The sequence below is a fragment of the Oncorhynchus keta genome, chromosome 25, assembly GCF_023373465.1.
Source record: "Oncorhynchus keta strain PuntledgeMale-10-30-2019 chromosome 25, Oket_V2, whole genome shotgun sequence".
Classification (NCBI taxonomy): Eukaryota; Metazoa; Chordata; class Actinopteri; order Salmoniformes; family Salmonidae; genus Oncorhynchus; species Oncorhynchus keta.
The window spans coordinates 11652446-11668839 of record NC_068445.1 but is presented as its reverse complement, the minus strand read 5'-3'; the positions used below and the strand labels follow the sequence as shown (position 1 = coordinate 11668839).

Genomic DNA, 16394 nt, shown 5'->3' with positions numbered 1-16394 from the left:
GGTAACAATCCTGGTTAAAGGTAACAATCCTGGTGGTTAGAGGTAACAATCATGGTTATAGGTAACAATCCTGGTTAGAGGTAACAATCCTGGTTATAGGTAACAATCCTGGTTATAGGTAACAATCCTGGTTAGAGGTAACAATCCTGGTTATAGGTAACAATCCTGGTTATAGGTAACAATCCTGGTTAGAGGTAACAATCCTGGTTATAGGTAACAATCATGGTTAGAGGTAACAATCCTGGTTATAGGTAACAATCCTGGTTATAGGTAACAATCCTGGTTAGAGGTAACAATCATGGTTATAGGTAACAATCCTGGTTATAGGTAACAATCCTGGTTAGAGGTAACAATCCTGGTTATAGGTAACAATCATGGTTAGAGGTAACAATCATGGTTATAGGTAACAATCCTGGTTATAGGTAACAATCCTGGTTATAGGTAACAATCATGGTTAGAGGTAACAATCCTGGTTAGAGGTAACAATCCTGGTTATAGGTAACAATCATGGTTAGAGGTAACAATCCTGGTTATAGGTAACAATCCTGGTTATAGGTAACAATCATGGTTATAGGTAACAATCATGGTTATAGGTAACAATCCTGGTTATAGGTATAAATCCTGGTTATAGGTAACAATCCTGGTTATAGGTAACAATCATGGTTAGACGTAACAATCCTGGTTAGAGGTAACAATCCTGGTTATAGGTAACAATCATGGCTATAGGTAACAATCATGGTTATAGGTAACAATCATGGTTATAGGTAACAATCATGGTTAGAGGTAACAATCCTGGTTATAGGTAACAATCATGGTTATAGGTAACAATCATGGTTATAGGTAACAATCATGGTTAGAGGTAACAATCCTGGTTATAGGTAACAATCCTGGTTATAGGTAACAATCATGGTTATAGGTAACAATCATGGTTAGAGGTAACAATCCTGGTTAGAGGTAACAATCCTGGTTATAGGTAACAATCCTGGTTATAGGTAACAATCCTGGTTAGAGGTAACAATCCTGGTTATAGGTAACAATCCTGGTTATAGGTAACAATCATGGTTATAGGTAACAATCCTGGTTAGAGGTAACAATCATGGTTATAGGTAACAATCCTGGTTATAGGTAACAATCCTGGTTAGAGGTAACAATCATGGTTATAGGTGACAATCCTGGTTATAGGTAACAATCCTTCATATGAACTCCCTACATTATTACACACATTATTCGTTAATTGTGGAAATTAATTAAGAAATGCAAGCTTTTTTAAGTTATACATTTTCAAATAACTTTATACAATGCAATCGAGGAGAGGGCGATGGAAAGGCTTTTGTCAGTTAATCTGCTTCTGTTCTGTGGGTGGCACTGTGTGCTCTTGTTAAAGGATGGGCCCCGGTCTCAAAGGCCCTAGGATACAGGTGGACAGGGGTGGTCTGCCAGTCACTGGGACGACAATCCAACTTGGGATGGGGAGAAGTTTTAGCGGGTGGAATAGTGGAGAACAATTGGAGGTTTACTCAGTAGCAGTGTAAATACCACCGGGGGCTTTGTTGGACTTACCCTGCCAGGCAGGCTCAGACTCTTGAGGGGGCAGTGTAGAGAGCTTCATGTTTCTTGGTGTCCACATCGCCAACAAACTAACATGGTTCAAGCACACCATGACAGTCGTGAAGCAGGCATGAGAAAACCTAGGAGACTGAAAAGAGTTGGCATGGGTCCTCAGATCCTCAAAACGTTCTACAGCTGCACCATTGAGAGCATCCTGACTGGTTGTATCACTGCCTGGTATGGCAACTGCTTGGCCTCTGACCGCAAGGCACTACAGAGGGTAGTGCGAATGGCCCAATATTTCACTGGGGCCAAACTTCCTGCCATCCAGGACCTCTACACCAGACAGTGTCAGAGGAAGGCCCTAAAAATTGTCTAAGACTGGAGCCACCCTAGTCATAGAGTGTTCTCTCTGCTACCACACGGCAAGCAGTACCGGAGCGTCAAGTATCGGTCCAAGAGGCTTCTAAACAGCTTCTACCCCCAAGCCATAAGACTCCTGAACATCGAGTCAAATGGCTCCCCTGACAACTCACATTGCCCGACCCCCTCCCTCCACACCACTGCCACTCTCTGCTGTCATCTATGCATAGTCAATACAATAAACTCTACCTACATGTACATACTATCTCAACTAACCGGTGCCCCCGCACATTGACTCTGTGGCACCCCCCTCTATATATTGTTATTTTTTTATGGCTGCTCTTCAATTACCTGTTACATTTATCTCTTATTCTTATCCGTGTTTTCTGAAACCTCACTGTCGGTTAGGGGCTCGTATGTAAGCGCTTCACTGTAAGGTCTACTACACCTGTTGTATTCGGCGCATGTGACTAATAACATTTGATTTGATTTGATTTGTTTTAGTGGGTCTCTGACCGCATTTATCTTTCTGTTTTGGCTGCGTATAGGCTACTTGCAGTAGGCCTATAAAACAGATAAGGACTTCTCCTTAGTATATGGATCACTCAGGTGGGTGTCTAGGGTATAGGGCTGGGGACCACTCCATCATGACAGGACAATAAATAAATCAGCTATATTTATAATTTATTTTAAAATGTATATCCCATATGTGCACAAAATTGAAAGCTCTCTCTGTCACAACTCTTGCTCGCAGACACACATGGGCTCTGGCATTTGCAACCATTTCCCTTTTTTTAACTCCACACTTTTCCAAACACAAAAACACACACCCAAACAATACACCTTCACATACTGTACCGGCATACTGTGCCTTCTACTGTATGTCCTCAGTTTGCTGTGTTTTTATCCCTACCATGCTGTGCAACTCTGCTCAGGAATGGGCTGAGCACTTGGTAGCAATCAATACCATGCAGCACAGCAACACGAACAATGGAGAGAACCTCTACTACACATGGAGCTCTGCCCCCAATACTCTAACAGGTGGGTTACAATATTTCACTTTGACACTGTCAAGTTGGGTTTTAGAATTTGACTGCTCATGGGTCTTTGATACTAGTACTCTCGCCGTAGATGTGCTAATACTCATTCAGATTACAGTGTGTATTTGCCATGTCAAGTAGGAGGGGTCCTTAAATTTGTACCTGACTGCATGTTTTAGGGAAGGAGGCTGTCGACAACTGGTACAGCGAGATCAGACTACAACTTCAGCGAACCTGGATTCACCTCAAACACATTATTATTGTTATTACACATCTTTCTGGAAAATGTGTGGTTTGAGATCAGGTGTTCAGAACGCAAATTATGTCGAACTTAAACAGAAAGCTTTCAACCATATTGGACATAACAAAGCCAAGACACAGAGATGCCGCTTTAATCGTAACCTTATGTATTGTGACATTTCTCCAATAGGAGAACTCTCCTTCCACCCAGGTGGTGTGGAAGGAGAGTACTGAGGTAGGGGTGGGCCTGGGGATTAATGGCGAGACTGTCTTTGTGGTGGGCCAGTACAACCCAGCAGGAAACATGAACATGGAGGGATACTTTATAGATAACGTCCTCCTTGAAGGTAACTGATTGTCTATTCAAAAATCAATGATCTACACCTGAATTGATAACTAAGCCAGTCATGTTCTGTTACAGTAACTGTAGTGTCATGGGGTACAGTGTTGGTATACTGTACATGCTGCTCTTGCATGTTACCCCAGTTTACTAACCCCTCATGTCAGCAGGCTCATGCTTCACTATGCTCCGTTGTCTCTTTCCAGTGTAATAAAAGGTTGTGCATTGTTAGGTGACGGTGAGAAGAGCACCTCTGGTTCAGACACCTCAAGCCAACCACCTCGCTCCGAGGCAACATGCACTGTGCTATAGGAGCCATAGTGATCAGCCTTCTCCTGTCTGCATGTCGACGGACCCTCATCGTTGGTCATATTGGTCTGCAGCTGCTTCACTCCGTAATAGGCGTACCAATCGACACAAACCATCCCCAATCACCTTCACTGCAAGAAAGAAGTACGGTTTTGTGTACTTTAAATGACAAATAAAGTGTTGCTTTTACTTTACAAGACATTCGTGTTGAATTGTAATGTCATAAGCCAAACATACAATATTCACTGTTGAGACAGTTGGAGTTTTGTTCATTCCAAACGTAGATGACAGTCACTAGGCAACGGGGACGATCTGCTCCTCAGATAAACGGGGTGTAAAACCCTACATCTAACATATTCAAATGATCCAGCATGCTCATACTCATGGTCTGTTCTGCTTTCAATGAGCCATATCTGGGACACTTGCATAGTCAAGCTAATGACAGAGGAGGATTGTTAACAGACATCTTCTACTGATTCAGGTACACAGAGAAAATGACTCAATATTAAACAAAGAAAGTCCAAGACAATGGCATTCCTACATGCTCTTCAACTTTCTCATCATGATTTTTAACAAACCTAGGATTTGTTTAGATGAATCCATACACGAATGCCAGTGTGCTGGGATGTCTTCTTCCAATCATCCATAAAAAGCCATGGTTTCCAATACAGCCAGTAGATGGCAGTAGATGGTTGGTATGTGATTGCTCTCAGGGAGTGTTGGAAGTGGGTGTGGAATAAGGGAGGGGTTTGGAGTCAGACACACAATGGACTGCTTAGCAGCTGCCTCCAGTGGAAGGCCTCTGAAAGAGATCAAACCAAATGAGTACATGTTTGTAAACTATCCCAGAGATTTTTTTTCTTATGGGAGAATCTAGTTGTGTCCAATATGCTTCAATAAACACTATAAATGGTAAGCAATATTTATTTATTGAAATCATTGATTGATTGATTCAAATATATGTCACTACCACAGAGCTCATTTAAACCATTTGGAGATCATCTCTGCCCTTAGAAAAGAGAAGAAAAACTCCACAGAGAAAACTACATTTGATTGGGAGACTATATTAATTTGATTAAAGAGTGACTTGAAAGAGTGTACATGCGATTGATTTATAAATGAATGGACAGTATTGTTCAAAATGATTTGAACCATCTCAACATCTGCTCTGGCAAAACCTATTGCACCACACATCAGATATGAGGCTTATTCTGAGTGCCCTCTAGTGGGCCAGTATATATTACAAGAGGTCATGAAAAGATGTATTTTCACTCTAATCTCAAAATCCCAGATGCAGAAGCTTTACATTAGCATCCTCCAGAAGGTTATAAATCCAGATTGATCCAGTGTACCGGCTCAGCCTCAATCACACCCATTACCTTCCATCTCAGCCACCATCCCACTCAGTCAGTCCGCCAGTGGCAGTGATAGCCCGCTACATAACCAGCATAGTATATTCTCCGTAAATGTGATGTTTTTGTAAGCCTGTTTTAGTAAGTGTCATAGTGGAGGGCTGGACTTCCCCGGGCCACAGCTGACTATGTTCTCTGAGTACACATCATCATCGTCAGTGAGCTCAGTGGATGTGCTGCATAGTCTGGGGCTGAATGTCCGTCAGCATTAGCATCAGCTGTGCTTCCTGACTGACTGTTCTCCCAGGGGACCAGCTATGGAGACAGATAAAGAAGCACAGTTAAAGGCAAGCATGCATGGTCAATCTCTGAAAAATCAATGGAAGAAGGATTACGTACCCTCTCTGCGTCTGTGCACTGTTCCATTATTCATACTGCAGCCTAGCCTACTCCCCCACCATTGAAGGAGTGCCCTCCCTCTCTCTTACAATAATGAAACTATTAAGGACAGATATGGTGATACAGTTTACTACACTTAGAGATAGGGCATCTATCAGACATCTATTTCTTGTAACAGTGTCTCAGAGTGAATGTAAATACCGAGGAGAGTTGTGGCTGAATCACTGGGGTCCCTGAGTAGACATACTGTACAGGACCACTGCCTCACGCCAGATGGCGTCACTCCTATGCGACGATCGTCCCTCAACCGATCAGTGCAGACGTGAGACAAAGGTGCAGTACATGATAATTGTGAGACACAGCTGTTCCTGTCCAGCACCTGCCCTGTATTATTAGTCCCACCCCCCATTCCACCCACAATTGTAGTGTATAGTGCAGGCCAGGGCAGACCACCTCTGATTTTTGGTTTTAGACTACTAAATGTCACCCAAATAACTGTTGGGAGAACCCTCTTGTAACAAGTAACCATCTGTCTGTACCAATATGCTTGCTAGCTCTTGAAGCTGGGCAGGACTGGGAGTGGCAAGTGCTTTACAATCTTTTAGATATATGTCCACTGTCAAGCTGTAGCAAATCAGCATCCATTTAGAAATTGCCTTGGGTGTACGTGTTCTACACTGCTTGGATAGCAACATGACATTCCGACTGCGAATAGTGTGGACTAGCTAGCATTTGCATTCTGCCTGGGAGTCTTTTTTTTGCATGGTCATGGTCTCTTTGTTATGGTGATCAATTACAAGAGCAAACAATGTGGATGTGCAGCTCTGTCTTCCGCTTTCTCACACTACCCTGAGAATAAATGTAGTAATAAAGATATAACACGGATTCTGTTATATCTACAATGTCCTAATCCTTTTGCTATGGGTGTAGCATAATGCACCACTGCAACACTATCTGGCAGTACACAGAGAGGATAGGGTGCAATACTGCAGAGGGTGGGGAGATGCAGGAAAGCTGCAGAGTCAGGACAAGGCAATTTAACCATCAACCTTCTGGGGAGCTCTAGTCTAGTGGGACAGCCAGGCTGTCTGTGAGCAGATAATGAGGTATCATTATGGCCAAATTTGAGAAAATTGCTACCCAAGTCCACAAAGAGGCCAGCAAATACCCTCCCTTCGACTCGGAGGGGCTTTTATGCGGATGTACAGTAGACACACGCAGCTTGTTGTCAGCCTCACATCAAATGACAGCACACCACACAGGGTACAGTCAGATTCTATTCCCCTCCAAACAGATGAATAATGAATTTACTGCAGAGCAGTAGCAACTGCAGAGGGATAAAAATGGGTTGGATGAAAAGGAAATGTCACTCCGGCAGTCCTGTCTTGAGGCTGTCTATTGTTGGATAGGCCCATCCCTTTTCTGTCTGCTACTTTTAACTGAGATTGAAGCTAAGGCTAAGGTACAGGCTAGGTTGAGACAGAACTAGAATGGGGATAATATGTGTGACAGACAGAGGATGGTATGGGAGAAGTATTGTGTGAAACCATAATGAGCTGCTACCACTGTGTAGAATGTTATTCATGGAAATGCCTTTGTGACTGATTACTTTTGTCTCTCCTCTTCTTCTGTCAGCCCCAACAAAGAAAGCCCCACCGTTTTCCCCTTGTTACTATTAACACACCCAGCTGACTGTGCCCTGTCCTCTGTGACTGTGGCCACAACAGGGTATGAAGAATGGAGGGGGCCATGAAACTATAGTTGAAAGTACACTGTGGTTGAGATTCGGATTACATGTTGGTCATATTTGTCACCAGCCCAACTGAATACCGCCTGCAGTCATAGGCATATGTCTCGGCTAGTATTCTGCATGTATGTACTATTTTCTACATTGTAGAATGATAGTGAATACATCAAAACTATGAAATAACAAATATAGAATAATGCAGTAACCAAAACTTGTTAAAACAAATTATATTTCAGATTCTTCAAATTAGCCACCCTTTGCCATGATGACAGCTTTGCACACTCTTGACACAGGTGTAGCCTAGTGGTTAGAGCATTGGGCCAGTAACTGAAAGGTTGCTAGAGCGAATCCCCGAACTGACAAAATAAAAATCTGTCATTCTGCCCTGAATTTGTTCCTAACTGACTTGCATAGTTAAATAAAGATAAAATAAAAAAAATATCTCAACCAGCTTCATGAAGAATGCTTTTCCAACATTCTTGAAGGAGATCCCACATATGCTGAGCATTTGTTGGCTGCTCTTCCTTCACTCCGCGATCCAACTCATCCCAAACCATCTCAAGGCTTAATCTACATGAAAATGCATGTGATGCATACAGTGGTAAGAGCTGTAAGTGGGCCTTTATCATCAAACTAGGTCCTCTATCAAGGTCTGCTCAATGGATATCGTTCATAACTAACAAAGAAACAGGGTGTCGCTCCTCTGTCCTCCAACGCACAGCTCTGTGCCCATGCAGTTGATGAGTGCTGGCGTCACAGAAGCCTTCTCCACCTGGCACACAGTTTAACTATTAATAAGCCCCCCTGCCCTAATTCCAGCACTGACTCAGCCATGCACTGCTCCCTGCCCAAGCCCACTATCTCTCTCCTGTTGCTGCACCCCTCCCAGTTCTGTTCATCCTTCCAGACTGTGGCTGTCTCCCTGGGGTGTTGAGATCGATAGTGTATGCTAAACTGGATTTGAGCTATTTCATTGCACCATGCACCTGTTGTTTTATATTATATAATTGAGACTTTGCCAATACAATGATTTATACAATTTAACATGGCATCTTAAACATTTTACTGGACTGTCTGTCACTTTATGACTAGACTATCTTGTGAACAGTAATACATACTAAGGAGCCAGATACTTTGGTTCACAGGTCAGAGTCTGCCATTGGCATTTGCATAGAGACACATTATATTATCAGACATGGATTAATTCCAAATAATAGGCTATGTAAATGCAGGATTTCTTCTAGCTTTATGTATGATAATCCTGTGATGAAGTTCTCACTGTGGTCTTTAAGGGGAAAGGAGCAGCAGCCAAGATGTCTGTGTGTCGCACCTGACACAGCCCAGGCAGCCATGTTTAACAGTGCGCAAAAAGGGAGTCGCCCATAATCAGAAATATGTAACAACAATAACACTGAGAATTGGGTATATAAATGACTATGGGTAACTATAATCTCATAGAATGTTTCCGGCCTGGTGCCACAGGCTGTAGCCTCTTGCATTTAGATTATTATATTAGATAACAAAATAACTGGCATCTGTTCGATAACATATTAGATCCCTTTCTTGACAGAACACATCTAATATTTAGTTGGATACATGTTCTATAACAAAATGTACATCTTAATACGAAATAGCTGCCTTTTACCACCACGAAGCAAAAATAATAATGCCAGGAATGGTTACAAAGTAACAATGAGCCACGTGGACTTGGAATAAATTGGTGAGGTATTTCGTAGTTTTACCATTTAATGTGAAAACGTTTCACGTATTTTTTTGAGTTAACGGATGTCTCTCTTAATCATGTAATCTGTGCGGTTTATTGGACAAAATATAGTTCGAATTTATAGTTTAAAAGGAGATACGATTTTCGCCGGCATAAAGGAAGTAGGACCTGTCTTCAAGATTATGTGAGAATCACACGTTTGCGTTCAGTTTGAATGACAGAAAGAACAGGCCAACGAAACTCATTCTTTATGAATATGATTGGTGTAGAAGTGTGTCAATAACTGGGTCTGATAAGCATTAGCCAATAAATGTTTCAGATTTGGTGACATGGAATTTAAGGGGAGGGCACAAAGTTCTTCTTATATAGTGTGGGAGCACATTCTTTCAGCGCAGTCTAAGAAAGGATAGAACTGGTTTTTATTCGCATAAGAGTTGTTCTACAGTCAAAGTAAAAATGAGGGAAATTGTGCATCTTCAGGCTGGACAGTGTGGAAACCAGATCGGAGCTAAGGTTTGTACAATTATATACATTTTTTTATGAATTTGGTGCAACTCGTGCGATATAGGCGTGTGTAAAATCGCCGGTTCTTTGTATGTGTCCAGTTAACCCCACCCAAAGAACTGTATTGTTAATGAAAATGACTTAATTATATTCCTAACCTATTGATTGGTTTGTTTGTTGTGTACAAATGAAAAGAGCTTTGGTGTTATTTATGCACTTCTGTATATTTTTATTCGACCGGTTTTATTTGGTCTCGAAATAATCTTGACACTGTATTAGCGAGGAAGTCAATACCCATGAGAATGGGTATTAAGAAATTTTATTTTTTAAACATTTGTATTAACGATATCAAAATGATCGATTAAATATGAATGAATATACGTGGGCCTATGGATTACCATAATTTACCGACCTACTGCAATGCGCAAAATGGGAAGTAGTTCAGATGCCAAATAACATGGCTATATTACAACTACTCGCTTCAGTAGTGGATACAATTCGGTTGTCTTAATATACATAAGAATTCTTACCCTCCAAAAAATGAAAGAATTTGACATTTGTTCAACGAAACATTATGGCCTACACTTTTTTCGATTCATTGAGCGCGTGCCCCGCCCGTTTTTCTGGCGGATGTGGGCTGCGTTTCAGCAAGTGACGTATTTGAGCATTTCAAAACCACAACTGGTGCGTTTCAGCCAATCGGAGGTCATGCCGCGCGCGCGGAATTGTATTGGAGGGAGGTTTTCATTCCAGATGCTTAACTCAAAAACGTGTGTAGGCCTATCTAACGTTAAATGCAATAAAGTAAAGGCCTACCAGTGTAATGGTATTTATTGTTTACATGCATTTGATGGATGGATCCCACTTTGAATGGCATATTAGCTTAGCTAATATTGTGCGCTCTAGACTTAAACCTAATGCTCCTCTTGCAGTTCTGGGAAGTGATCAGTGACGAGCATGGCATTGACCCAACTGGTACATACCATGGGGACAGTGACCTCCAGCTCGATAGGATTAACGTGTACTACAATGAAGCCTCAGGTAAGCCTTGTTTGTCTACCTTATTACCACATTCATTACGTTCTGTTATACTTCCCAATTTAATATGTGTGGTTCTGCCATTTACCTTTCTTTGCCTCATGGTTGTCTAGGTGGTAAATACGTGCCCCGCGCTGTGCTTGTCGACTTGGAGCCAGGGACCATGGACTCTGTGAGATCCGGACCCTTCGGCCAGATCTTCAGACCCGACAACTTTGTGTTCGGTAGGTCCCTTTGCTTATTATTTTACTTTTTGAATATGATGCAAGATACTATAGATGATGTCACCAAAGAAAAGAGAGATGATTTACACATCTCTTGTTTTGCAGGCCAGAGTGGTGCTGGAAACAACTGGGCCAAGGGCCACTACACAGAGGGAGCTGAGCTGGTGGACTCAGTCCTGGATGTTGTGAGGAAGGAGGCAGAGAGCTGTGACTGTCTGCAGGGCTTCCAGCTCACCCACTCCCTGGGAGGTGGAACTGGCTCTGGCATGGGCACCCTGCTCATCAGCAAGATCCGTGAAGAGTACCCCGACCGCATCATGAACACCTTCAGCGTGGTGCCCTCACCCAAAGTATCAGACACTGTGGTGGAGCCCTACAATGCCACCCTGTCAGTCCACCAGCTAGTGGAAAACACTGACGAGACCTTCTGTATTGACAACGAGGCTCTCTACGACATCTGCTTCCGTACCCTGAAACTCACTACTCCCTCCTACGGTGACCTCAACCACCTGGTGTCGGCCACAATGAGCGGCGTCACAACCTGCCTGCGGTTCCCAGGACAGCTGAATGCTGACCTCCGCAAGCTGGCCGTCAACATGGTGCCCTTCCCCCGCCTCCACTTCTTCATGCCTGGCTTCGCCCCCCTCACCAGCAGGGGAAGCCAGCAGTACCGCTCCCTCACTGTTCCCGAGCTCACCCAGCAGATGTTCGACGCCAAGAACATGATGGCCGCCTGCGACCCCCGCCACGGACGCTACCTTACAGTGGCTGCCATCTTCCGCGGGCGAATGTCCATGAAGGAGGTAGACGAGCAGATGCTGAACGTGCAGAACAAGAACAGCAGCTACTTCGTTGAATGGATCCCCAACAACGTCAAGACCGCCGTCTGCGACATTCCCCCGCGTGGCCTCAAGATGGCCGCCACCTTCATTGGCAACAGCACAGCAATCCAGGAGCTGTTCAAGCGTATCTCCGAGCAGTTCACAGCCATGTTCAGGCGTAAGGCTTTCCTCCATTGGTACACAGGTGAGGGTATGGACGAGATGGAGTTCACTGAGGCAGAGAGCAACATGAACGACCTGGTGTCTGAGTACCAGCAGTACCAGGACGCCACCGCTGAGGAGGAGGGAGAGTTTGAGGAGGAGGGAGAAGAGGAGCTGGCCTAAATGTTTGTGTGATAGTGCTCTTCCAAGCTGTGTTCACTGACATGTCAGTCTCAACCTTTCCAGTGTTCCATTATCTGTCCGTTTTTGTTTTGTCATCTCTGCTATTACTGTCATTTCTTGTCTGTACAGAAACATGTCAATAAAATTTCTTATGTTTAAAGTGCTGTTTCCCTTGATTCAATGATTACTATTTTTTAATAATTAAAATACCCAATAATACACTTCTGTCATTCTCCAGTTATTCAACTAAGCATACAGTTTTTTTTTAGTGGCAACAATCTTTACCTCTACATGGTAACAATATGCATCATAAATTGGGTGGTTTGAGCCCTGAGTGCTGATTGGCTGACAGCCTTGGAATATCAGACCATATACCACTGGTATGATAAAACGTTAATTTGTACAGCTCTAATCATGTTAACTAGTTTATAATAGCAATAAGGCACCTCGGGTTTGTGGTATATAGAATGGCTCCAGGCACTCCGCGTTGCATCGTGCACAAGAACAGCGGTGCATTTATGAAACCCCATAATTGACTTTTCTGTACACCATAAGATGAGTGGCTACAGTGTTCCTGAGCACAGTCATGTGCTCAAAGATTTGTTTAGCCATGCCTCTGAAATCTTAGCGAGCTAAGCTCATGGCATGTTTTAAATGTTTGGAATTTTAGTCATGCAAGCTATGATTTAGTCTGACAACATGCACTGTAAAACTAATAACCCTGCTAGTTATCTGAAGACTTCTATCCTATGTGATCTTCACACAAAATTGGCAAACAGTGATATTTCGTAGTCCCTATTTAGTTCCTTATATGTCTATTTTGATGTTGGCACACACAAGCATAAGCATACATGTATCATAATGAAGTTTATTGTTCATTTGGCTGACAAATGTGTCGCATAACACACATTAGAATGTCTGTACAGTCATTATGTAGCCATAGGTTGAATTTGACAATCCAAAGAGGAAGAAAACATTCAGCTGGATTTGGCATTTTCAGTTTTGTATATCCTAATGCGGACACCTGATATGCAGATTGAAAAGCTTATCTCTCCTGAATAGAATTACGATTCTGTTGTAAACTCGCTGGCTGGTTAATACAGTGAGTCTATTATATCTTTGTTGATCCCTGAAACTGTTATATGTCAACGTCTACAGAGCAAAGTTCAGTACCTGCCTGTCAGGCAATATTATCCCTGTCTGTGACGTGTTCATCCTGCCCAGCAACACCTCATGTGATAACTATTAAAATATTCTTCCACCCTCTGGCACATAAAAAATATATATATCGCTTTGGTACTACTTTTACAAGTACGCAGCCAGTCTTACTTTCAAAACCTTTCATTGTGCATTCATTTTGTATGTAGACATCTTTGTGAGGCTGGTTGGATGTACTGCCAACTTCTCGAAAACAACATTTTATGGTAGAGAAATTAATATTCAATTCTCTGGCAACAGCTCTGGGCGACATTCCTGCAGTCAGCATGCCAATTGCACGATCCCTCAAAACTTGATACATCTGTGGTATTATGTTGTGTGACAAAACTGCCCGTTTTAAAGTGGCATTTTATTGTCCACAGCTCAAGCTGCACCTGTGTAATGATCATGCTGTTTAATCAGCTTCTTGATATGCCACACCTGTCAATGTAAGAAGTAAGCATTTCTGTGCGTATGTACAATTTAGGGATTTTCTTTTTCAGCTTATGAAACATGGCACCAACACTTTACATGTTGCGTTTATAATTTTGTTCAGTGTATAATGAGGACATTGGTGTAAAAAACAAAACACAACATAATATCTTCTACATTTTGTTATTTTAACAACCAATAGCAAAAAATGTAAGATACATGTTTATTTTTTTAGCATTTGAATGTAGTATGCTACAGTCCTGTAAATTACAGTACATTACACTGTTTTCACAATCTACTGAACATCACATACATTATTTTTTATCCCATTTGTGGTCGAAGGTTTGATCATTGAATTAATCTTTCACAAGCATTGATGCAAAAAGATATATATATATTGTTCAGATATCATTACAACATAGGTGTAATGTAATCAGATGAAATAAATGAAAGACAGAATGTTTAACAGGCACTAGTTTGAATCAAGGCTGTCTTGAGCATTTGGCCATAGCTTATCATCAACATTGCAGTAAATGCCCTCATTGTTCATGCACCTGGGAAAAAAACTTTTGGCATGGTCGAATCCAAGCCTGGCAGATCTGGATTGAAATCATTGCAAACCTCATCCACGGCCTGAAGGAGGGTGGTACGCTCATGGGGATGGAAATCATACATCTTCCACCTGTAATGTAATTGTTTATTGTATTTTATAGTATTGTACTTATGCATGTATTGTATTGCAAAACTCCCTGTTCACCCATGACTGCATGGCCATGCACTCCTCCAACTCGATCATCACGTTTGCAGACGACACAACTGTAGTGTGCTTGATCACCAACAATGACGAGACAGAGGTGATAGCACTCAGAGTGTGGTGTCAAAAAAACACCTCTCACTCAACGTCAACAAAACAAAAGAGATGATTGTAGACTTCAGGAAACAGCAGAGGGAGCACCTCCCTATCCACATCGACAGAACAACAGTGGAGAAGGTGGAAAGTTTTAAGTTCCTCGGTGTACATATCACGGACAAACTGAAATGGTCCACACATACAGTGTGTTGAAGAAGGCCCAACAGCGTCTCTTCAACCTCAGGAGGCTGAAGAAATTTGGCTTGTCACCTAAAACCCTCACAAACTGTTACAGATGCACAATTGAGAGCATCCTGTCGGGCTGCATCACCGCCTGGTACGGCAACTGCACTGCCCACAACCGCAGGCTATATACTGGGGGCACCGGTTGCGAGTCAGTGTGTGGGGGTACAGGCTAGTTGAGGAAATCTGTACATGTAGGTGGGGGCAAAGTGACTATGCATAAGTAACAAACAAACAGTGAATGTACAAAAGGGAGCCGGGGGGGTCAATGTAAATGGTCCGGTGGCGATTTTATGAATTGTTCAGCAGTCTTATGGCTTGGGGGTAGAAGCTGTTGAGGGGCCTTTTGGTCCTAGACTTGGCGCTCCGGTACCGCTTGCGGTGCGGTATCAGAGAAAACAGTCTATAACTTGGGTGACTGGATTCTCTGACAGTTTTATGGGCTTTCCTCTGACACCGCCTATTATATAGGTCCTGGATGGCAGGAAGCTTGGCCCCTGTGATGTATTGGGCCATTCGCACTACCCTCTGTAGTGCCTTACGGCAACCGGTCAGGATCCTCTCGATGTTGCAGTTGTAGAACATTTTGAGGATCTAGGTACCCATGCCAAATGTTTTCAGTCTCCTGAGGGGGAAAAGGTTTTGTCGTACCCTCTTCACGATTGTCTTGGTATGTTTGGAACATGATAGTTCATTGGGGATGTGGACACCAAGGAACTTGAAACTCTCGACCCGCTCCACTACAGTCCCATCAATGTTTATGGGAGCCTGTTCTGCCTGCCTTTTACTGTAGTCCACGATCAGCTCCTTAGTCTTGATCACGTTGAGGGAGAAGTTGTTGTCCTGGCACCACACTGCCAGTGCTCTGACCTCCTCCCTATAGGCTGTCTCATCGTTGTCGATGATCAGGCCTACCACTGTTGCGTGGTCAGCAAACTTAATGATGATGTTGGAGTCGTGTTTGGCAACACAGTCATGGGTGAACAGGGAATACAGGAAGGGACTAAGTACACACCCCTGAGGGGCCCCAGTGTTAAGGATCAGCGTGGCAGAGGTGTTGTTGCCTACTCTTACCACCTGGGGGCGGCCCGTCAGGAAGTCCAGGATCCAGTTACAGAGGGAGGTGTTTAGTCAGAGTCCTTAGCTTAGTGATGAGCTTCGTGGGCACTATGGTGTTGAACGCTGAGCTGTAGTCAATGAACAGCATTCTCACATAGGTAATCCTTTTGTCCAGGTGAGAAAGGGCAGTGTGGAGTGCGATTGAGATTGCGTCATCTGTGGATCTGTTGGGGCAGTATGTGAATTGGAGTGGGTCTAGGGTGTCCAGGAAGATGCTGTTGATGTGAGCCATGGCCAGCCTTTCAAAGCACTTCATTGCTACCGACCTGAGTGTCACGGGCGGTAATCATTTAGGCAGATTACTTTCGCTTCCTTGGGCACAGGGACTATGGTGGTCTGCTTGAAATATGTAGGTATTACAGACTCGGTCACATCGGCTACCGAGAGCGTTATTACACAGTCATCACGCAAGCTGGTGCCCTCGTGCATGCTTCAGTGTTGCTTGCCTCGAAGCGAGCATAAAAGGTACTTAGCTCATCTGGTAGACTCACATCACTGGGCAACTTGTGACTGGGTTTCCCGTTGTAGTCTGTAATAGTTTTCAAGCCCTGCCACATCCG

General features: G+C 43.2%; 1 protein-coding gene and 1 long non-coding RNA gene across 3 annotated transcripts; both read left to right on the top strand.

The window, feature by feature from the left end:
• On the top strand, positions 1-891 carry LOC127911672 (uncharacterized). 2 transcript variants are annotated; one of them, XR_008078851.1, is made up of 4 exons: positions 1-118; positions 214-251; positions 328-384; positions 841-891. It is a non-coding gene; the product is annotated as an uncharacterized LOC127911672 (long non-coding RNA). The 2 variants fall into 2 exon arrangements; XR_008078852.1 differs by lacking the exon at positions 841-891 and adding an exon at positions 499-549.
• An 8514-nt stretch (positions 892-9405) lies between these two features.
• On the top strand, positions 9406-12153 carry LOC118358174 (tubulin beta-1 chain). Its single transcript, XM_035735704.2, has 4 exons — positions 9406-9574; positions 10498-10606; positions 10717-10827; positions 10933-12153. The coding sequence occupies exons 1-4, from the start codon at positions 9518-9520 to the stop codon at positions 11991-11993; spliced, it is 1338 nt and encodes a 445-aa protein (XP_035591597.1). The 5' UTR covers positions 9406-9517; the 3' UTR covers positions 11994-12153.
• The last annotated feature ends 4241 nt before the right edge of the window (positions 12154-16394 follow it).

What these genes read in the sequence shown, in the direction of transcription:
- LOC118358174 (XM_035735704.2), top strand. Translation starts at nt 9,518, where the DNA reads ATGAGGGAAATTGTGCATCTTCAGGCTGGACAGTGTGGAAACCAGATC. An exon ending in GTACTACAATGAAGCCTCAG is followed by an intron (nt 10,607 to 10,716) that starts GTAAGCCTTGTT and finishes ATGGTTGTCTAG; the next exon opens with GTGGTAAATACGTGCCCCGC. An exon ending in ACCCGACAACTTTGTGTTCG is followed by an intron (nt 10,828 to 10,932) that starts GTAGGTCCCTTT and finishes CTTGTTTTGCAG; the next exon opens with GCCAGAGTGGTGCTGGAAAC.